At 56.6% G+C, this 22,493-nt stretch overlaps 1 protein-coding gene across 6 annotated transcripts; it reads left to right on the forward strand.

Annotated features, from left to right (window-relative positions):
• The first annotated feature begins 4,937 nt into the window (after window positions 1-4,937).
• On the forward strand, window positions 4,938-21,953 carry TNS4 (tensin 4). 6 transcript variants are annotated; one of them, XR_015279568.1, is made up of 14 exons: window positions 5,128-5,212; window positions 11,128-11,263; window positions 11,397-11,762; window positions 15,272-15,683; window positions 15,843-16,252; window positions 17,027-17,113; window positions 17,585-17,704; window positions 17,964-18,056; window positions 18,337-18,414; window positions 18,810-18,881; window positions 19,843-20,011; window positions 20,302-20,370; window positions 20,527-20,611; window positions 21,142-21,953. XR_015279568.1 is itself a non-coding variant. In XM_086864678.1 (14 exons), exons 1-14 carry the CDS (start codon window positions 5,147-5,149, stop codon window positions 21,269-21,271), a joined length of 2,235 nt encoding a protein of 744 aa, XP_086720804.1. In that variant the 5' UTR covers window positions 5,128-5,146; the 3' UTR covers window positions 21,272-21,953. The 6 variants fall into 6 exon arrangements, 4 of the variants coding, with proteins under 4 accessions (XP_086720806.1, XP_086720807.1, XP_086720804.1 ...); XM_086864678.1 differs by having other exon boundaries at window positions 20,585-20,611; XM_086864679.1 differs by having other exon boundaries at window positions 15,846-16,252; window positions 20,585-20,611.
• Window positions 21,954-22,493: the final 540 nt, after the last annotated feature.

Below are 22,493 nucleotides of genomic sequence, written 5' to 3' on the forward strand. Positions count from 1 at the left end.
GCCCCGGGGTGGCTCCCTGCAAGGGGATGGTGTCACTTGGCACAGGCTGAGATCTGTCTGTGGTGGGGAGCCAGGAGGCTTCGTGATTCATTCACTGCCTGACATCAGTGTGGAATGGCTCATGGCTGGGGCCAGGGTGGATCTTTCCAAGGAAAGTTTTGGACAATGACGTCCCAGCTTCTGACAATGGGTGATGCCATGTGGGTCAACCTGTGCTGCGCAGATACTCCCCATGTGAGGTTTCCTCACTGGAAATGATCCATCAAAAGCTGTTGCAGGAAAAGGGCTTGCTGCTAAGGAAAGAAGAGCTCAGTCTCTGACTCTTGGAGGTGCTAAGAGCAAAATGCACCTGCAGATGCAGGCTGGGGAGAGCTGTCCTGTGCTCCTTTGCTTGCTTTAAACCTCTGGGAAACAGCCCAGAGAAACCCAAGGTGCTCATCCTGGGATTCCTCAGTTATATGCTGAGCATCAACATCCTTGGGGCAAGCAGCCTCGAGGTGCCAGATTTCTTTTGGGCTTGTCTGTAGCTCTTTGGCACATGGACAGCTACCAGTGTCACCGGTCAATAAAGGGGTTTTCTCCGTGGCCCACCTCCACGGGCAGGTAATTCCTGGTGGGAGGCAGCAGGAAGCAGCTGCTGCTGTCCCCTGGGCTGTGCCGGTGCAGGGCAGCAGCAGGATCCTCACTCATCCTGAGCCCTTGACGTCAGTGGTTTTCCCCTCGCAGCGCCCGGCGTGTGCAGGCACAGTCCTGGAGCTGTGCTCAGCCCTGCCCACGCCTCTGCCACGTTCGGGGCCAGCACTGCTGCTCTTCCATCCCCTCCTGCACAGCCACAGCCGCCAGCCCCACCGCAGGGCACGGCCACACCGAGCTGTCCCCCTCCTCTCCCCGGCTCTGGATGTCACCGATGCTTCCAAGCACGATGGGGCTTCCCTGGAGCCTGGCACTTTCGGACCCTGAAAACCGTAACTGGGAGGTCTAGAAAACAAAAAGTCCTTTCTCGCTGAGAGGAGGCTGATTAATACCCCCTCAGGGGAACCAAAGGGCCTCGTCACCCCTCTGAGTAAATATGTTTTGTTATTATTCCATGAAAAGGGTGACTCACCTGGCGAGGAAGCCGTGAGTCCCCGCAGCCGCACGTGGCTGTTCCAGGAGCCCTGAGGTCCGGGGGAGGTGTGAGGGGCTGGCCCTGCCCCACAGCCCTGTCCTCGAGTCCTCAAATGCCGAGGAGCTGAACCCCCCCAGTGCTGAATGCAGCGGTGCTCACCAGCTCCTGCACCAGAGGAAGGGGCTGGTTTGGCTGGGGGAGTCTCTGGGGGTGTTGGACACGACAACAGGACCCAGTTACAGACCCTTGGGGGTGTTTGGGATCTTCTCTCCTGCCCTGTGCCACCGGCTGGGTACAGGACATCTCAGGAACCCCTCAGAGGGCTCCTTGGGAGCTGCCCAGACCTGCTCTGCCTGTACCAGCTGTGCCATCAATCCCCGAACACCACAGCCCTTTGTGCCTTTTTCAGCCAGGTATTGCAGCACTTAACATGTTTTCTTCATTTTCAAAGGCCCCAGAGGAAGGAGGAACACTGGAGGAGTGAGGAGAGGAGGAGGAAGGAAGGAGATAGAAGCAGTCTGCTTTCTGCACAGATTTACTGCTCAATTTCCCGTGACACTTCTGAAGTGCTGGACGTGGTGTCACTTCACCAGTGTCAGACTTCTGGAAGGTTTTCCAGAGCTGGTAGCAGCAGAGAGTCAGTGTCAGTGGCAACTCAGGACACGGGGCAGAGCAGCTGCTTGGGCCAACTCATGCATTTTATTTGTTCTTTTTTTAGCTGTCAGGTTAATACTTTGTCCTTTATGAGCACGTCCTGGGTAGGGCCATGCCTGGAGAAGTCTGCTCTGCACAGACAGGTCGGGTTTAGGAAGGAGGAGGCAGAGGAGGCACCTTCAGAGGGGTCACAGAGAATTCTGCCACAGTCACTGCCAAGAGGGGTTCCTGCAGGAGAAGGACCTGGAGGACAATCCCTTGTTCCTTCTGCATGGCCCAAGCATTTCGGATCCGAGGCCTCCCACCTTGCCTGCCCCCATCCTGCAGCCCCTGGAGCTCCATGGATCACCTCCTGAAAACCAAACCTGTGTGAGTGACAAAGAGAGGGATGTTTCATCCTTTTCTCCTCGTTTGCACAGGTGCATTCCAGGGAAACACTCCCAAGTCTTATTCATAACCAATATTTGTTCCTCTGAAAATGTTCTTTGATGTTGGGTCCCTCGGCAGTGTCTGGGTGTTTATTTTGCTCAAATCCCAGAAACAAGGAGCCACACATTTGCAGCCCTGCAGGAGGGACTCTGTGGCTCTCTGCCTCTCTTGTTCTTCCTCCAGCCTGTCCTGTGGCCACTCCAGTTTTCCTTGGCCATCCCCAGCTGTGAGCAGAGTGCTCTCCCCCAGTCTCTCGCTCCTCATTTCCCTCTGCTTTCTCCCTGAGAACAGAAAAGTGGCTTTAACTTGCTGCTGACCACCCCATCCCATCCGTGCTCCCATGGTCTCGCCTGCACACCTGTATCACCATTTCCAAAGTTTAGGGATGTGTTGTTTGTTAATAATGTTTGGGGCCTTCAGGATGGGAAAATCCAGGGTGACACAGGGGTTTGTTCCTGGTGGGATCCTCACCTGCACAGGTGAACTGACTGATGTGGTTCTCATAGGCATTGCTGCTTCAATCCAAAACCTCTGCAGTAAATGCAGTGTAAGCTGGGTTCTAACTGGGGTAACAGAGCCCCGATGTAAGATTTTTACCCCTTTGTGACACAGATTCAGGGGGCAGGGCAGAACATCCTGCTGCATGGACAAGCCTCCCTGCACACCATTATTTTTTCCCTGTTGATTTTCTGTGGATACAGAGAGCACAAAGAAAATGTGACAGCTTGGCCAAAGAGCCACTGAACTTCTTGGCCTCACTGCAGAACCAGCAACGTCAAAGCCAGAGGTAAATGATGTTTTTTTCAGAAGGGTCTTGCAATATCTCTGCATTTGCCTCAGCACTGGGGAGGAGTTTGACAGCCCTGCTAGAAACAAACCATTTTCTATAGCAGCTGCTCCCCCAGGCCATCTCCTCATGCTTTGCACAACACAGATGGAAAAGCAGAGAGAAAAGACGGAAAAGCAACGTTAGAGCAGCACAAGAATTGCAATTTGGTTTCCTAAGTGCCAAAAACAGTCACAACCCAGTGCCTTGACAGAGAATTGCATCACTCCAGGACACAGAGGCCTCTTCAGCCTGGGGCCAAGATGGGATGTGAGCACAGAGCAAAGAGCTTTGCTCTGATTTCTGGTTTGCTGAGCATGCTGATGGCACCAGAAGGTGACAGTAGAAGGTGACAGCAGAAGGTGACAGCACCTTCCTTTGGGGAGGCCATCCTGGCTCCACAGGTGAGTCCTACCCAATCCCCTCCTCCATGAGCTGGCTGGAGCTGGGCACTGAGATGGGGTGGCACAGCACAGGGTCACTTTGGGTGATTTTTCCAAAGGAGTTGCTTAGCTCTGAACACATTTTATCCTGCTGAGCTTCCCAGCACTGTGGAGAGTCAAAGCTGTGTGTGCTCAGAGCTGGCTGCAAACAGGACCAGAGCATGGAGACAGCTTGTCCTACTGCCAAAACCTTCCTCTTCCCCCAGCCTTGGTGCTTCCCTGTCCTTTGTAACCACCCGAGCACCCCAGGACAGAGAAGATGCTCAGCTTGAGGGACCCAACCCAACTTCACTCCCCTTTGGCTCCCTCCAGCTGGAGTCAGGCTGATGTGTGTGTGATACCAAATGTCCTCCAGGTGAGAAATTCCATCCCTCAAGGACCTCATCCAGGTGAATTTTACCAGCAGGAAAAGGAAAGATGCTGGGAAATCACTCCCACTGCAATTCCACAGCCATCACAGATGGAAAGGGGCTGTGCTGGCCATGACAAACTGTTTGCCCTGGGATGTAAGGACAGGAAAAAACAATGGCTGGTAATAAATGAAACGTTGAAAAGATTGTAAAGTGAGATGAAGGAATTTAAGGCAGGGAGTTTATATGGCCTATTTCCTGATAAAATCAGACATTTCAAAGTGTCCTTTCACAGTGTGGCAACACTGCAGTGAGCCCAAGGCATTTATGGGCAGCAGAATAGGCAGTTTCCTTGAAAAAGGATATTTCAGAGACATGGTTTTAAAGGTTGCTCCATGGCTCTGTGCCCACTGACACTGGAAGAAACCCTTGAGCCAAAATGTACAGCAATCCAGGAGGATGTTTGGGGGTTATTTATTATCCCCTGTTCCCCGATGTGGGAATGCTGAGTGCAGCAGTCAGGCCTGTCTGCCCTGGGCTGGACACTGCAAACACGTGTTAGAGACGTGGTTACCTTTCAAAATGTTTTTCAGTCTTCTCCCTGTAATACAGCAGGGATAACAGTGCAGTGGTGACTGATCACAGACCCTTGGATGGCGACAGATGCCCTTTAACCAGACTGATGATAGTGTCTTTCCCTTTGAACCAATCTCCCTCCTTAAGGCAGCACCTTTGCCACGAGGCAGTGACACAGGACAGGCTGTCCCCTCCCAGAAATGTGTCTGTGGTGCCTGCATCACTCAGGAGGAGCTGCTACCTCTGGAAAGAAGCGGGAGGAACTCAACTCCGATGCTCCAGCTGGAGAGGAGTCTGTGCTTGTTGTTCCCTCTTCATTTATCGTCAGAGCTGACAGCCGAGATTCGGACAGGCTGAAGCACAGTCCCCAGCAGTCCTGCCCCAGCGAGAGGGCCATGGCAGAGAGCTGGGGCTGCTGCTGCCCGGGGGATGCAGGGGCAGGCACAGTCCTTGGCAGCTGGAGCTCCTCACCTGTCCCGAGCGGCTTTCCTCGCTGTGCTCCAGCTGTGTCCCTGGCTGGCAGCTCTGCTTGCAGCTCTGCCTGCAGCCCTGCCGTGCCCGGGGGCAGCCCGGCCCCTCTGCAGCCTGGCTCCTCTCCAGCCCTGCTCTGCCCCACAGCCCGTCTGGCTCTTCCCTCTCGCACCACACCTGCGGGGCACGGAGGGGCGGCGAAGCTCGGCCCAGGTGGGAGGGACCGGGCTCCCGTTAAATCCAAGCTCCCAGGGGAGCCGGTCCTTGCACAGACTCACCCTTGTGGTTTATGAGCTCCAGGTGCCGGAGGTGCTGCAGCAGAGCCGCGGAGCGGGGACGAGCCGCTGCAGCCCAGGTACCTCCGAGCGCTGATTCCCAGGGCCATCTCTGCCCTTGCCGTGACTCTTCCCAGCCCTTTCTTTCTTGCAGTTCTCATGCTAATGCTGCGTGCAGTTCGTATCAGCTCTTTCCTTCCATCACTCGTCTTTCTACTGCTTTGCATTTAGCTGGGGATTATTCCTGTGCCTTGGGAGGAATCTGCTGCAGGGATCTCAGATAAGCCAAGACGTGGTTGTTCCTGCCCCAGCAGTGGGGCAGAAACTGAGCAGTGGTGATCCAGGCTGGGGAAAGCTGCTGGATACTGCTGGGAGCAGTGGTGTGGAATTATGCACATTGCTCTAGCTGAGGTTCTGAGGTTTTCTCAGTTGTCCATGGGGTTTATGACATGAGCAATTACCTTCCTCACCCTTTTGAAGCCCATTTAAGATTTCCAGTGGTGTTTGTTGTCTGTGCATGTGTCCAAGTGCATGTTTCCTCCTGTGCCTCGAGTGAGCTCAGCTGAGGTGAAGTGGCTGGGATTGAGTGTTCCAGTGTCTCCTTCCTCCCCGTGGGAGGCTGTGGTGTGGGAATTGTGGAGAGTTGAAGGCAATGAAAGTGCCACGTGGGAGCAGAAGTGTCAGCGGCTGGGGCAGAGGTTTGTGTGGGGCTCCAAGTTACTCAGGGTGTTGTGGTACCACTGAACCTCCTTAAGCCACAGCCAGACAGGAAGGTCAAGGCACTAGGAATGGGGTCAGCAACAAAAATGCCATGAAACCAAAGCCAGGTTCTGGGCCTCCATCCTTGAGTCAGAGGAGAGGGATTATGGGCAGGATGGCATAGAAGCTGTGCAGCCAGAGCTCCAGGTGGGAGCGCTGGGATCTGCTGCTGGTGTAGGTAGAGGTATTGGGAGGAAAATGGAGTCTGAGGAGGGGAGGAAAAGGATCCAGTCCCACCTCTACTTCTTGGACCCAAGGGAAGAGCCTGAAGCATGTTCTGGTGCTTCACAAGGTTTCCAGGCCTGGGTGCAGCGCTTTGGAGCTTTGGAGCAGGGGAGGTGCCCAGGCCAGCACAGATGTTCAGGGCCCTTCTGAAACACCTGCAGTGTGCAGAGCCCCCCTTTTGCAGCAGCTGCCATCCTCTCCCTCCCCTGGGCACCCCTGAAATGCAGGGAAATAGTCTCTTATGCTGCAGATTCCTCTGTCTGATGCTGCCTGGTGATTCCCACAAGGGCTGGAGGGAGATGTTCTCATGGTCTCAGAGAAGAAACATCCTGGCTGGTGCTCCGAGGAGCTCGTTAGTGTCTGTTCCTGCAACTCATCTCAAGCATTCTTAGGATTTGCTAATTTAGCCTATTTTTAGACAGACACCCTGTTCTAAAGACATTGTTGTCCCTGAGCCTCCCATGTCAACTGCTCACCCACAAAGAGGGGAGGGGAAACTTCTCCTGCTGTGCTGGGACTTCTCTTGGAAACGGGGCCCAGGCTCTGTGCTGATCTTGTACCCAGAGAAGCTCTTGCCAGAGGGGAAAGAGCTGTCCCGGGAGAGGAAAAGGCTGTAAGGCAGTGGGAGGGGGAGCTGCTGGAGCAGCGATTTCAAACATTCCTAATGACACGCCTCCTCCAAAAGCCTGGAGACCCTTCCAGAAGTCTGAAATGTTGCTAAACAAGCAGCACTTCTGGAGGGCGGGGGGGGTCCTCGGGGGGGTCTCTGGGGGTGGGTGGCTCCTGCTGTGGATGCTCTCGGCTTGCACTGGAGAGTTTCTTTTTCCCCACCAAAACCTCCTTCACTGGCACTGCCCGTGCGGGCTCTGCTCCGGGGGCTGCTCAGATACCGAGATGCTGTCTGGGATTCCATAAACGCTTCTTTTCCTTGCCGCTGAGATTGCTAATCGCCCGTGTCAGAGCGAGGGAGGAGGCTCTGACAGGCTGTCCTTCTCCCTCGGCGTGGGAGGGCAGCCCCTCCTCGGGCACCAGGTGCTGGAACCCCCCGGAGCTGGGATTTATTAATATCTGCCATGTGATACCGCGGCTCTCCCTGCTCTGCAGGGAAAACACATCATAACCATGGGAACTTCTTTTCCTCAACCCCCTCAGCACGCCCCTCTAATCCAGGCAAGTCGCCCGCAGCCCTCGCAGCGATTAAACAGTGGATAATGAGCTCTGGAAATCCTGGGTGTCCCAGCAGTTCCCTCTGCCCTTCCTGGCGAGGGGCTGTGTAACAGGCTTGTCATCGGGAGGCTCCCAGGGCTCACGTTGCAAGGAAAAACAACCAGACTTGGCAGCTGGCTGAGCTGTTTTGGGGTCTGCGCAGACAGGGAGCGAGGCCGTGTCCCGGCTCCAATGTCTGAGCTGCAAATATCCTCGCTGGGACACCCAGCGTGCGGCTGCCGGCGATGCTGCGGGGCATCTGCCAGCCCTGCCCTTCCCCTGCCCGAGCCGGTGCGGGGGCTGGGGGGTCCCACGGGCTCCCTGAGCTGCCGCAGATGAAGCGGGAGGGACTTTGCTCGGTGCGGATCCCCGGGCTCGGCCCGTGCCGGGCGGCTTTGGGAAGGGCGGGTGGTTATCGAGCAGCCGGGGTGTGGCACAGCCCTGGCCCCAGGGCACCCGGCTTCTCGCAGCCGCGCCCAGGAGCGCCCTGCAGCCCTCCAAACCCAGCCCCCCACCCCTGCCCCGCCTGGGTGCTGCGGTCCCGCTCCTGACACCCCCAGCTCCTTTTGCTGTCTGCCAAGCCGGGCTGGAGCAGAGCTGGGGTTACTGGGCTGAGCTGCAGCTCCAGCCCCACAGCCTGGGTGTCCTGCTACAGCTGGCAGGTCCCTCACTCAGGACGTTTCTAGGAGTGTCCATCTGCATGTGAAATCTGTGACTCGTCCCCTTCTGCTCAGAGAGAATTGTGTTCCACAGTCTGCTTCCAGTAGCAGAAACTCTGCAGTTTCCAGTCTGGATGTGTTTGTGCCAGCTTATTTCCATCTCTTTCTGTGCTAGCCTTGACTTAGCTGAGACAACAGAGCTCCTTCCCAGGAATTGCCATGCAGTTGATCTCCCAGCCCTGGCTGAACCAGCCTGTCCAGGCATGGCTGCAGTGCTGGGGTTCCCTCTGCCAGGGCTGCCCTGAGTGTCCTGGAGCTCTCTGCTGCTGCCACGAGCCCGGGGCATGGCTCATGGCACGCTGTGGGGATGGGTGGTACCTGTGCCCACACCTGGGGGACAGAGCCAGACCCTGCCCAGCCCTCGCTGGGCCTGTGCATGGAGACACTGCCGTTCCCAGTGGCTCTGGGGAGGTCCTGATATCTGTGGCCAGTGTTTGCCCATCCCATGGCTGTGCCATGCTGGTGGCCAGCAGCCACCCTGTGATTCACCTCCTTCACCTCAGCCCTTCTCCTTTGCTCCTCCAAGCACAAGAGCCCGCAGCTGAGGCCCAAAATTCCTGTGAGGAGCTCGGGAGACCTCTCACTTCAACCTAGGGAAGGGAAGGGAGGAGAAATGAGGTTTGGAGGCTAATTCTGGCAGCATCACACATGAGAAAGATCAAAAACTCAGGGCAGGAGTACAAGAAAGGAGGGAAGCTGTTGCGTGCATGCTCCTGGAAGCCCTGACAGCCCTGGTTCTTGCATCCTGCACGTTATTTCTGTACCTACTTAAATTAAAACCAGCCTTTTCTTGCAGATGCTGACTGGAGCCAGGCAGTTCTTCTCCCCAGGGGAGAATCCAATTTTCACTCCATCTCGCTTGTGTTTTTGACCTGGAATGACTCTTCTTTTTATATTTAACAAATGCTCCCTCTGAGCCTTGTACCACACTGCGCTTCTCACACAGAGCTGGCAGCGCTGTGGCACAGGGTGCCCCGAGGCAGGAGACCCTGGGTGGTTTCCCAAGGTGGGCACCTGCTTACCTGGGCTCTGACCACCCCCAGGCAGAGCTGTGCTGTCACTCCACCAGAGGGGACACGAGCTTTGTGGGCAGAGCCCTGGCACAGCCCAGCCCAGCTGCTGTGGGAAAGGGGGGCAGGGTCCTGCTCCTGTGTCCCCTGTGCCCTGGGCTTGGGGTCTGGAAATGGCAAGGAAGAGCCATGTTCTGGTGCTGTGGCCATGGGAGGGCACCGTGGGCTGTGGCATTGCTGCAGTCAGAGGAGGGATCCCACCTCCTGCAGCCCCTCACCCACCTGCACCCCAATTTCTGGCAGATCCCTTCACAGCTGGTTCCCCATGGGGATAGCTGGCCCCAGACTCAGTCCATCTCCTCTGGGAACTGGGACAGACCTGGTTCCAACAGCATAGACTCCAATTCCCAGAGGTTCCCACCTCTAGGAATAATTAGCAACAATTCAGAGGTGCCTTGGACCTGTCTAATTCTGGCTCCAGAGGTGCTTCCCTTCCTGCAGCACAGCCCTGCTCCCAAGCCTTTCCCATGCCAGTCCTGTAACTCAAACCTCTCAGAGGCTCAGGAGACACGGCAGGGGCCGAGCTGACAGGAAGGTAAATGGGCTTGAGGTATTTATTCACTCCTGCAGCTCTCGGAAGCCCTGGAGAGGGATTTACCTGCCGTGACTCGCCCGGGGCCAGGTGCTGACAGCAGCAGCAGACAGCAGCGATGTTTTGTTTCTAATTCCCTACACTTCATGAGCCCGGGCTATTCCGGGTGTCTCTCTAGCAAGATGTGGGGCTTCTCCGGGGTTATATAACTCAGCCAGGCCACGGCTGCTCTGTTTTGAGCCACCCTCCGCACTTGCTCTCAACACCTGGCGGGGCAATTAGTCACCGATTAGAGTCAGTGACGCAGGGCTCCAACCCAGCCCACGGGGCTGAGGGACCGGCTGCCTTGGAGCAACGTGTCCCGTTCCTAATCCTGTGACTCCATCGTTAATCAGCCCAGGATAAGGGAGTAAATAAGTCCGTCATTGGAGACTGCTGCAGGAGAGGATAAATATTTTCTGAAGTGTTCCCCTCTGTTTGCGAGTGTCACGCACCAGATGTGTGCGGGATGTGGAGAGGGAGCCCTGAGCTGTGGCATTAACTCCTGCCAGCAAACCTCTGGATCTCTGGATACCCTGTGGTCCCCACCAGTGCTGCCTCCCCAGGGAGCAGAGGGGATGGGCTGTGCTGACACGGGGCATGTGCTGGGCCTGGATGTCCCCAGCACACCAGGCTTGGCTGCCACAGTGGGCACGGAAGTGGGATGGGGTTATTGTCCTCATCCCGAGCCAAAGGCGTGAGGCTCTCTCTGTTTGGTGTCCTGAGGGACAGCTCCTGCCAAGCAGAGGGGGGCAGCAGCCCCATTTGATCACTGATGCTGCAGGGCAACCTCCCCATCTCCAAACAGCATCCCAAGACCCTCTTTCCCAGATTCCTGAGGGAAGCCGACCTCTTCCACAGGGCTTTATAATGGGGAATAAAAAAATACTTTATGCCTAAAGCAAAGCCAGGAAGTATTCAAAATGTATCTGCAGTCTGATTCCTCGAGCAGCACCACGACTGAGACAGCAGCCACGTCCACAGGCTCCACACTCTCACTGTACCAGGAAAACAAAATCCTGGATTAGCTGTACACCCACTTTCAGGACACTGCCCTGGCAGGCAGCTCCAGCTCTCTGCCCTGCAGGGCTCCAGGCTTGCTGCCTGTCCTTGGCTGGCTCCTGGGGGCTCAGGGTCCCATGGGAAGGCTGTTAGAGCCTTCATTTCATTCTTAATCCAGAAAAATAGCAAATAAAAGCAGGATTCCATTTTAGGCCTTTGAATCCTGAAAAGCTGTTGCCAATGAGTTCGTGTGCTTGCCTGGCTGCACTGTGGCACCGGGAGCAGAGGCTGGAGGGGGTGGAAAAGCAGGAAGAGGGTGACTTGTTTTCATTTGAGCTGAATTCCAGCTTTCACTCCAAATCCCCTTTTTTATAGACTTTTCCGCTGAAGTCTGCTCCTGCCCGGGGCATGCCTGTGTAACCGCTCCTCTCTGCATTCCTCAGATTCTTATTCTGCTGGAGACTGGAGTGAAGACGGGGTCTGAGGTCCCTGGTGGAGGAAGGAGGCGAGGAGGAGGAGGAGAAGGAGGTTTCCCTTGGCCTCTAAGCTGCGAAACCGGAAAACCAAAGCATGTCACAGGTGATAGAATCCCACGTGTTGCGTGTTGGACAGACTGTGTGTATTTCCTCACCGGAGGAGAGCGAGAGCCTGCGCCCGCCGGGGTACCCGGGCTGCTCCGTGCTGCCGGCCAAGTACGTCTACTACTCCACAGAGGCCTGGACTGATCCCCACTCCATGGTGCGTCCCAAGGCTCCCCTGCTCCCCAGCACCAGAGCGTACGGAGCCCAGCCCGTGTCGGAGCACCTGGCTGCTCACACACAGGGGAAGAACCAGCAGAATTCCTCCTTGGAGAGAGCCCCTGCCCCGCGCCAGCTGAGCGGGGAGGAGAACACCCGCACGGAGCCCGAGGTTCAGCCCATGTCTCCCTCCCTGGACATAACCATAGAGACCCTCAACCAGATGATCCTAGAGATCGATCCGACCTTCCAGCCGCTGCCGTGCAGGCCGGTGGAGGATGCAGCCCAGCCTGCTCAGGGCGGCACTGCAGCCACCGAGAAGCCGGACCCGGAGGCAGTAGGTGAGGCAAAGGCAGCGCTCGGGCTGTGGAGACAGAGAAGCTCCCACCTGGTGAAAACCTTCTGTCTGGGGCACAGGGTTGGACACACGCCTGTCCCCTGGACCCACACAAGGTCCTGTGCTCCTGGGGAGGCTGGAAAGGGGCATCAGGGGCATTCCCCACTGTCCCCAGGGGGTTCAGCGTGGAGGACTGTTCTCTGACATCAGGGCTAAAGAGCAGGACAGGCTGTGTATCCAAGTTCTGCCGATCTCCGGTGTTTCCACGGCCCTGGTCTGATTGCTGTTGACATCTCATGTCCAGACAGCTCAAAGGGCTCAAGAAGGGAAGAGGGAAAACAGCCTTTAGTTCTACCTGATGTTCATTTCCCTGTGTTTGGAGAAAACAATTCTCATTACAAATGGGACTTGCTGCTCTTGGAAAACTTCTAATCCCAGTTGTCACCACCAGGGACTGGCCCTGTGCTCTGGGTGCCCAGTGAGGACCCTGCTCCCCTCAAGGGCAGCAGGACCTTTCCCAGGGTCACACTTGACCTGTGGGAACCCATGGATTTGCAGCCAGATTTCCAGAGCCCTGGGCTAAGGTATCGAGTGTTGCACAACCATCCCATTTAAGTGTTCCCAGTTCCTTTGCCAGGGAAATTCTTTTTCCAGGGCTTGTGCACTCCCCAGGCAGCATACCTGGCATAGGCAAGGCACCAGCAGCACATACCAGCCCTGTCTCTGCTCACAAGTGCCTTATGTGAACACTTGTGCAGCTCTTCCTGTCATCCCTGCAACCCAAGCTCTGATTTGTGAGCTGCTCCTGATCCAAGTATTCCTGCCTGGGCTCTCCTGCTCATTTTAGGTGTTCAACACCTTGTGCACGGCACAGCCCCAGTGTGTGGGGAGCTGACACTGCTGGCAGGACAGGTCCAGGGTGGTTCAGGTGCCTCAGGTACTTCCCAAAAGCCTTGTTGCCTGTCCCTGTCTTTTACACAAAGAAATATCCTGACAATCAGTCCTCAGGCTTCTTTCCACAGCAAATGTGAGGATGTTGAAGACAAGAAAAAAATTCAGTTCTCCCTGAGCCCTCATGCAACAAGGATGTGAGCTCTCAAACCACGAGGATGGTGGGGCTGGAGAAGGATGAGGTGGCACAGGACAGGGCAGCAGCACTGCAGCAGCCAGGCAGTTCCAGAGCAGTGTCCCTGCTTCCTGCTGGGATGGACAGGATGGCCTTGCAGATAAAATACTGTGACAAAGTGCAGATTCAGCTCTGGCTGCTCAGTGCCTGACCCATTCCACTGCCCTGCTCCATGCTCAGGAGCTGGAGCCCCAAGCAGCTCCGCAGGTATCGTGCTGGTGGTCTGAAGAGTCTGGCTCCAAGTATGGAACTGAACATCTGGAAAGCTGGCCAGGAATTCAGTGGGAAAAGCCTCACTTCAGCTTTCATTTTCTTTTAACAGCTCTTGTTTTTTTTACACAAACTTCCTCCCATGGGGCAGTGTCCCTGTTCACTCACCTCCTCCTGCTCCAGCCCTGCAACCTGTGCCCTGATGCGAGGGTGGCAGGGACTGATGGAGCCCAAGAGAGGCGAGAGGGGCCTGTTCTTGTCTTGTGGAGACCACGAGGAAGCTTTAAACATGGCACTCGATCCTGATGGGTCCCTTCCAACTCAGTGTGCTAGTTTTAAAACCACCACACTCAGCACAGTCTGTCATTCTGTGAAATGCTGCTGCAACAGGAGGCACATTCATGAGAGGCACTATTCCCTCTGGATCCTTCTAGTTCCTAGAGGAGAAAGGAGATCTCAGATCTCGGCTTGCGTGACATCTGAGCTCTGTGTTTGTGGCACTTTTGCCACTCCTTGATGCTGGAAAACTTGCCAAGGTCTTGAGCAAATATTTGAGGTTTAACCACAGGTGATAAGAGGAGCAAAGGCAGAGAAGTAGGAGGTAAAAGGCCTCATGAGCCTGGTGCACGGATGCTTGTCAGTCCTTTAAAACACAATTAAAATCCCCATTTCTTTCTCCTTTTGGGGAGACGTTGACAAAAAGCATCCGGCCAGCATCTGGCCAGCTCAACCGCAAGGACATGTGGCCACAGAGCTTCCCCCAGGCTGGGCACTGGAGGAGCTGCTGCTGGCAGCCAGGCTGTGGAGGAGCAAAGCTCTGGCTCTGTCCTGCCTGATCCAGCTGTGTCCCCACTGGGATCAGCCCTCCTGGCTCACCCAGCGCCTCCTTGGTGCTCGTGGCTGGCCGTGTTTATCCAATCTGCTGCTGGGATGGGCACAGAGAAAGGGCTCAGGGAGTAACTTCTGTAAAGCCATGTGCTTTTCCTGCTCATCCAGCTCCGTGCCCAGAGCTCAGGCTGTTGCTTGCAGTAGCCAGGGCCAGGAGCTCCCGCACAGCAGGTCCATCAGGACCTGTCACACCCTGGGCAGGGAGCTCAGTGCTGTCCGAGCAGTTTGCTGCAGCAAAGAGGATTTTCCCTCTCTGAGAAACACCTTTGAGAAGGGGAACTTTCCTGAACTCCATGGCAGGGCAGGAACCAGGTGCTGGAAGCAAAGCTGGGCACGTCCAGACTGGAAGGGAGGTGCACACCTTTGGCACTGGAGTGATTAACCACCAGAGCAGCTTCCCTGGGATGTGATGGATGTGCCATCGCTGCAAGCACTCAAATCAATCTGAATGTCTCTTGCTAAAAGGCCTCTTCCAGCTCAGCCAGAAATGCTGGCTTTGTCCAAGGAAGCCAGGACGTGCATCAGGCACCCTGGTGCTGGCTGTGAGGTTCCACTGAGGGTTTGGGACAGGAGATGTTCTGTCAGAAGGAGGGGCTGCCTCTCAGCACCAATGGAAGAGAGAGAACAATCCCACAGCAAGGCACAGAGACTGCCTTGGAAGTTAATTCTCTAGAGAGATTTGTGCAGGGTGGGAGAAAGGAGGAGGGAGCAGCCCTCTCCTGCCGGGTCTGGTCTTGCAGTGGACACCAAGAGTGTTGTAACTGCCCCTGTCCCACGTGCATTTCCTCTGCCTCACTGCCACAGTGTGGGTGGAAGTCCAGCTGTACCTGGGGCCAGGTGACATCCCCCTGCTCCTCTGCCCCGGGTGTGCAGGGCCACCCTCCGAACCTGACGTCACCCTGGGGGGAGCAGCCAGGTGTTTTTCTCTTGAGTCAGGTACAAACAGAGCAGCTGCTGGAGGGAACACCCACCTCTGGCTGCAGGTCTCGGCAGGTCCTGGCTGGGTAATGCTGGCGAGGGGGGTCTGAGCAGCCAGACGTGACCGCACGTAACCCCCTTCCCTGGGAGCCTGCCAGCACCGGGGGGTCACCTCACCTTGGGATCTGTGGGGCATCAGCCCTCACAGGCTCTCAGCAAAGGGTACTGCTGGACCCCCAGCCTTGCAGAGCCAGAATTCACAGCAGGAAGAACAGACACACATTCCTCACAGAGCCTTGCTAAGGAACCCAGCTTGCACACCAGACCCTTCATGACCTCCTCTCTCTGTCTCTTTCTCTCTCTCTTTGCAGACATCAAGTACATAGAGCTGACACTGGGCAGAGCCACGGGGCCCGACCAGCCACGGGGCACCCCCAGCCCTTCGGGCACCCCCTTCTCCAGATCCCCCCAGGCCAACAGCTTCCTGCCCCAAAAAGGGGTGCTCGGAGGCAAATACAGCACCAGTGACAGCGTGGTTTTCTCCAGCCCACCCGGACCCTCCAGCCCACAGTCGGCCGCCCTGAGCTGCAGCACCAGCATGCCCTGGCAGTGCCTGGCAGGACACACGGACACGGTCTCCCACAGCCCCGGGGCCCTTAGCACCTCCCCAGGTGCTGACAATCTGCTGAAGCCCTTGCAGGTGTTGAGGGCCCGGCAGAGGGGCAGTTGGGTGTCCCAGCTCTCCACGAGCCCTGGCTCTGACACCAGCTACATCCTGGGCAGGTAAATGCCACCTGTGCCTGGTGGAAGGGGCACAGGGCAGTGCCCCAAGTCCCTCATTCCCTGGGCTGGGAGATGATGTCCTGCAGAGCTGCTGCAGTGGCTGGGACGGTGTCTGTGTGTGAACAACCCCCTGATCTCTGCTCTGTCTCCCTCCTGCAGCAGCACCCACTCGCTCCACAACGAGGACTCGGATGCTTCGGCCACTGCCTCCCCGTCCCCCATCAGCTCCCTGGGAAGCCCCTGCTCTCCTTCCTCTGCCATCGTGTCTCACTCCAGGGAGGCTTTTGGCCAGAGCCCCGCACAGCCCCGGGCAGGCAGCTCCCCCAGCACCTCCCTGGGCCAGAAGGGCCAGGCCAGCAGCTGCCCCCCCTCCATCCTCACCTCCGCTGCCGACATCCCGGTGCTGCTGGTGAACGGGTGCCTGGAACAAGGGGATGGACCCCCTCGGCTGGCCAAAGCCCCCCCCAGCTGTGGCACACAGCCCCCTGTGCCCGGCTGCAGCCCAGCCTTGAGGCTCGGTGGCCTGAACAATGCGCTGTCAGCGCCAGCACTCAGCTGCCTCTCGGACAGTGAGTCACGGGCAGGGCAGGGAGGAGCTGCAGACCCCAAAACCTGCTGGGAAAGGGGGAACAAACCAAATTTTGCTTTAGCAGAGGATGAGATGAGAGGCTGTGGATGAGAGCTCCTTGCTCCTCATGCTCCACGTGGTCTCCTGACCCTGGATTAGCCACAGCCTTCTGCCCACCAGCATCCTGGGGCATGGGCTCGGCAGCCAGGAATGCTCTGCTCCCTCCAGGAGATGCAGATGCACCTATTTATAGTACCTGAGAATGAGAAACATCCTTCAGTCCTGTTTGCTGCCCCAGACCAAGCTGGGAGGAGGGGTTGGGGTCCTCATTTGCTCTGAGGACACCAAAAGGTACCAGGGTTCACCAGGTCCCTCATTCAAGAGCAAACACTGGGGCTATTGTTCTCTGGAGGAGATGAGCAGAGGCAGCTCTCGGGGCAGAGGGTTTTAATTGGGATCCTTATGGAAATAGCAAGAGGGTGTGTGGGTCAGATCCTGGTGTAAATCCCATGGTCCAGTGGATTGTGCAGGGCTGGACAGGCTGGCACTGCCAGGGGATTCCATGTGACCCTCTCTGCACTACATCACAGCCTGCCAAGAGAGATAATTACATGGAGAACGAGCTATTCTGAGGAGTGGGGAGGAAAGGATTCAAAAAGATTGAAAAACCTTCATCCCTGGCCAGCCTGAGTGAGAAATGTCTCTGCTGGGCTCTGCCATCGGTGGAGGTCCTTCAGGTTCCTGCTGGCCTTGACATGCCTGTGGTCTCTTGCAGGTCCCCTGAAGGCAGGGCAGCCCACCATGAAGTTTGTGATGGACACTTCAAAATACTGGTTCAAGCCAAGCATCAGCAGGGACCGAGGTGAGGCAGGAAAGGCTCCACGGGTGTGAGCCCACCTCAGGCTCTGGCCTGTCCCTGGAGTTCTCTGGTGTCCCTGTGGGGACTCAGTGGGGGCAAATCAAAGCCTACTGGGGGCTGATGGGTGTGGAGGAACCTTCTCACAGGTTGGGGGGGGGGGGGGGCGGGGGGGGGGGGCAGAGAAACAAGGGCTGTGCCACGGCCCCTCTGTGCTCTCCAAGTCCAGCAAAGCTGTCACACAGCGTGGTCTGGGCAGGGGCTGAGTGTCCTGGGGACTGCAGGGACCATGGCACCAAGCCAGAGCCCTGCAGGGACGCTGCAGCTGGTGCCACACAAGGGGTGTGCGTGTCCTCGGCACACGCTCCAGAGCTTTTCCTGCCGCTGCCAAGGAGCAACTCCCTGCAGAGCAGCAGGGCACAGAGCAGGGGGTCCCACCTGCTGTGTTTGGCTGAGCCCCTGCCTGTGCTCTGACAGCAATCCAGCTGCTGAGGGACAAGGAGCCGGGCACGTTCCTCGTGCGGGACAGCACCTCATTCCGGGGCTCCTTTGGACTGGCCATGAAGGTTCCTGCCTCTCCCTCCGACAGCCAGACAGGTACAGGGGTGCAAACGGGGGGATTGCTTCGAGGGTTTAACTGAAGCTATGCAAACTAAAGCCAGATGAGAAGCCACAGGAGTCTGGGAGGTGCTGGCAGCGAGTCTGTGGGTGCCCATTCCACTTCTCACAGGGGCTGGCACCACGGTGGTGGCACAAAGCAGCTCCAGTGATGCCCTGGGACAGCACTCTGGGGTGGGCAGGGGTGGCACAGTGGCACTGGGGCCGGTGCTGATGCTGATTATGGTCCCTCTTGCAGGGAAGGAGAGCAGTGACCTCGTCCGGCACTTCCTCATCGAGTCCTCCACCAAAGGGGTTCACCTGAAAGGTGCCAGCGAGGAGCTGTACTTTGGTAAGGACACTGCTGCTGCCCACAGCAGCCCTGGCAGCCCCAGGAGCTGCTTCCAAAGCCCCTGGAAGCACCAGTCAGGACTTGGTGAATGTGTTATACGCCTGCCAGCACAGGAACCCCCCAGCCCCAGGTCCTGCCTGCACTTCCCTGACAGTGAGACCGTGGTAGTGGCTCCAAAGCAGGAGCATGAGCTCCCTGGGACACTGTTGCAGGCTGGAGGTGTGTGGGTGGGGGGTGTTACAGGCACCAGGCCCCCCCCAACTCACAGTTCTGGTTGCAGGGAGCCTCTCTGCCTTTGTCTACCAGCACTCCATCATCCCGCTGGCACTGCCCTGCAAGCTCAGCATCCCCACCCGAGGTAGGTGACGGGACACAAGGGGAGCTCCGAGCGGCCCCTCCGGGCAGGTGGGAGCGGTCCTGCTGTGGGGAGGGGTCTGAATCCCCCCGGGTGCCTGTGAGGGGCTGCTCTCCTGGCTGCAGGTGGAGCAGGGACCTGCAGAGCTGACCTGGGGATGGGATGGTGGTGACTCCATTCCTCTGGGGATGGGGAGAGGGCAAGGGAAGCAGGAGTGATCAGAGGTGAACAGAGCCCAGAGAGGGAAATGAAGGACAATTAAGTTAATTACTGCTCTAAACCCCTGCAATTAGAGTTGTCCTGGGCCTTTGAGCCTCTTGTGAGATAAGGAACGGCCAAAGAGGTGACCAGCTCAGCCCGGCCGGTGGCATCACCGCTCCTGCTTGTCCTTTGTGCAGATCTCGCTGATGGAGAGGACAGCCCTGACTGCGCCCCCGAATCTGCGCCGTCCCTGGCCAGGAAAACTGCAGGTGAGGACAGGAGCCGGCTGCTGGCCCTGGGGACAGCCTGGCTGGCAAGAGCTGGAGCCTTGGGGACGCTGTGACAGCAGCAGATCACCCCTGTGCAGTGGTGGGCACTGGTGTGACATCCCCCTCAGCCTCCCCATGGGGCTGGAGATACCTGCAGGATTTCTGCAGGTTTTTCCCTGGGCTGCAAGGGAAACTGATATTTTTAAGGAAAGGAGACTTGGGGTCCTCAAGATGCTCGAAAACACAGTTCTTGAGGTCATGAGGTTGATAAAAGACCCCTGGTTTCCATGGTTTAATGAGTTCCTGATTTTTAAGCCTCTCTACTGATGGGCTCCAATGGGGGTGGAACAGCTGGGGCTTTAGGAGAGGGATGGGCAGTCAGGGGCTGCTGAAGGGACCTTATGGGGGAATGACAGGGAAGGGTCTGTGCACCTCAGCCTGGGTGGGCTCCAGGTGAGGGCAAAGAACGAAGGGCAGGAGACCACACGGATGGGTCACAACACAGGCTGGGGAGCTGGGGAGTGCTTTGTTTTGCTGGAAATTCTGAAAAATCAGTTGGCAAGCTGGAAAGTTTAGTTTGACCCAGCACAGCCCTTTAAACAGCTCAATCAGCCTGAAATGTCATGTTTTAGGTTGGCCTTCAGCCCTTCGTTGGCTTGGGGTATTTCTGCTTTTCATTAAAGGAAATATGTAATAAACAGAAAAAAAAAGAAACCAGCAAATGTGACATTTAGAAACGGGAAATTAAATACTTTGACTTTTACAACAATTAGTGCAAAGAATTAAAGTAAACCAAACTAAATTAGTGAAGAATTTCTGAGTCACCAAATCTTTTAATTTTCATCAAAACAAACCTGACCCGGGTCCGTGTGAGGGATCTGCAGGATGGCCCCTGGGACCCAGCCCTGGATCTGGCCCGGGTCACACCCGCACTGAGCAGGGCCCTGTGCTGTTCCTGCAGTGTGCAACGTCCTGTACCTCAATTCTGTGAACGTGGAGACACTGACGGGAGCCCCGGCCATCCTGAAAGCCATCTCCTGCACCTTGGAGCTGGAGACACTGCCCACACCCACCCTGGTGCACTTCAGGGTGGCGGAGCAGGGCGTCACGCTGACCGACGTGCAGAGGAAGTAAGAGCCCAGGATGGGCCAAGGGGGTGGCCCAGGGGAGGTTTCCATCTCTGTCCTCACCTCCCAGCCTCAGGAAAAACTGTTCTGGTTGGACAATCTCATGTCACAATCCAGGGATGGACTGGACCCTCTAACAACCCCATCGCAGGGCTGGGATGCAGGAACCAGGGTTGGGATTTTGGGATGCCTTGGGATCCTCAATCTCCCACAAGCACAACAGGGCTTGGATTTGTGAATTAGTGTCCTGGCCCAGGCCCTTCATTTCCTAACAATTCCCTTTCCTCTTCCAGGGTGTTTTTCAGGCGACACTACCCCTTGGCTGCCATCAGGTTCTGTGGGATGGACCCTGAGAACAGAAAGTGAGTTTTGGGCAGCTGTGCCTGTCAGAGCCACCCGCTGTGCTCCCTTCCCTGTGGTTCCTGGTGCCTCTGCACCACTTCAGACCCCAAATCCCATAAAACTGCCCTGGGCACGCTGTGCTGGGGTGGATCTAAACATAACCCTTGGCTTTGCAGCTGATGGAATGAGTTAAACATCAGCCTTTGAGCAACTCCAATTCTGTTCTTCCCCCAGGTGGCAGAAGTACTGCAAGTCCTCCAGGTAAGAACAGGAACTTCCTGCATGGAGTCGGGGGCTGGAATCCGGGGGAATGGTGCTGCTTTGGGAAGTGGTTGCATTGCAGAGCAGCAAAGAATGAGCTTAAAAATGAGAAGGGGATGTGTTAGAAGTTACCATGGTGGCAGGATGAGGCGTGGGACTGCTGGGTGAAGCTTTGTGGGGAGAGGGTTGCTCTGTAGGTTTGGATGAGAGGTTTGGCTGAGCCCAGTTCTCCACATCCCCTTGTGCAGAACCCCTCATCCAAATCCCACAGCCTTCCCAGGGGCTTGTGCTGGGCTCAGGAAGTGAGTTTATATCTGGCTCTACCTTGTGCTCAAGAATCTTTTCGCAGCTGGGGAAGCCTTGCCAAAAATGCTCCTCCCAGCTGCTTGGCTTCCAAGGAAACGTGATTGGGGAGCGGGCCAAGGTGGAATTGCTGGAACTGGGATTTGGCTTTGTGGCTGGGCTGGTTTCAGCCTATTCCTTCAGATTCCTGGATGCAAACTGAATAAGCCTCTTTTTTTTTCTCAAAGAATCTTCGGGTTCGTGGCCAAAAACCAGGCAGACTCAGAGAACCTGTGTCACCTGTTTGCAGAGTACGACACCGTGCAGCCAGTGTCCCTTGTCATCGACCTGCTCCGCCAGCTCCTGCCCAGCCCGTAGGGACAGAACGCTGGGACACTCAGGGCCAGCAGCTGCCCACACTCTGCTGAGCTTCTCCTGCTCCCCTTCTGCTTCTGGGTTGCATTTTGGCAACAGCATGTATTTAGACTTTTTTGTTACGCACCGTCACGTCAGGAGTCTCAGCTAAAGACTTTCAGCTCTGCTGGGATGCGATGCTCCTCCAGCCTCTCCGTGGGGCACTGGCTGCCCTGGGGAAGGGGCGAGAGGTGCCTGGGAGGGACGGGAGCTGTGCTCTCTCTGGAACCACTGTCCCCCAGCTGGACCACAGTGCTCTGGCTGGGGTTTCTACCAGCCATGAGGTTCTCTGTTCTTGGGGTGTCTGGGCTGAGGGAGGTCAAGGAGCTTGGCTGAGCTCCCACCACTGGGGACCCAGCCCTGACGCCCCAGTGCTGCGGGAGGGAAAGTCTGGGGAAGGAATCACCCCCCCTGAGCAGCACAAAGAGGCAGCTTTGCAAATCAAAGTGTATAAAATGACTAAGTCCTGCTGGAAACCTGCTCCACTCAAGGAGCATCCACAGGCAGGAATGACAGAGCAGTGCATTTTTCCTGATGCTGGGAAATTCTCCTGCCCTTTTACGCAGCGCAGAGTTGCGGGCGGGCTCGACCTCCCAGCATTGCAGAGAGCTGGGAAATAAATGGTGACATTTCCATGACAGTGAAACATCGGGTTTTTGGAAATGACTTGCCTGAATTTGGGCCGGATTCTCAGATGACGTAAATTGGCAGGGCCTTGAGGAAGACGGTGCTGCCGTGATGTGCAGCAGCTGAAGGGTCAGCTCATGCTGCAGCTCGGAGCAGAAAGCGGCTCTGAGGACACCACGCTCTTCTCTACCTTAGTTCTCATTTGGTGCCTCTGCGTTGGTTTAATTTTGGCCCCCATGCTAACGAGCCCTCTCAGGGGTATTTTCAGTAAAGCAGTAGAACATTTATCCTGCCACAGGCACCACAGGGATGGCAGCAGCAGAGACACTCGCTCTGCTCCAGAGCAGCTGAACAGATGCACCCATGGCAGAGCCCTTCTTCTGCAGCCAGGCTGTGGAGAGGCTCCAGCTGTGGCCACTCTTGGTAGTGACCAAAACAGATATTGGGGTCACCACAGTGGGGGCACATGGGGCTCTGAGAGGACACAGGAGCAGCTTTGTCCCCCTGGTCCCTCTGCCCTGTGCTCTGCTCAGTGATCCCAGCACTGCAGGGTAAGCTC

Source organism: Cyanistes caeruleus, chromosome 27 (assembly GCF_971803275.1).
Source record: "Cyanistes caeruleus chromosome 27, bCyaCae1.hap1.1, whole genome shotgun sequence".
NCBI classification, from domain to species: domain Eukaryota; kingdom Metazoa; phylum Chordata; class Aves; order Passeriformes; family Paridae; genus Cyanistes; species Cyanistes caeruleus.

Excerpts from the sequence above, each read along its gene's own strand:
- TNS4 (XM_086864678.1), top strand. The coding sequence starts at position 5,147 with ATGAGCTCCAGGTGCCGGAGGTGCTGCAGCAGAGCCGCGGAGCGGGGA. Across the intron at positions 20,012-20,301 it reads CTGACCGACGTGCAGAGGAA|GGTGTTTTTCAGGCGACACT; the intron begins GTAAGAGCCCAG and ends TTCCTCTTCCAG. Across the intron at positions 20,371-20,584 it reads ATGGACCCTGAGAACAGAAA|GTGGCAGAAGTACTGCAAGT; the intron begins GTGAGTTTTGGG and ends TTCTTCCCCCAG.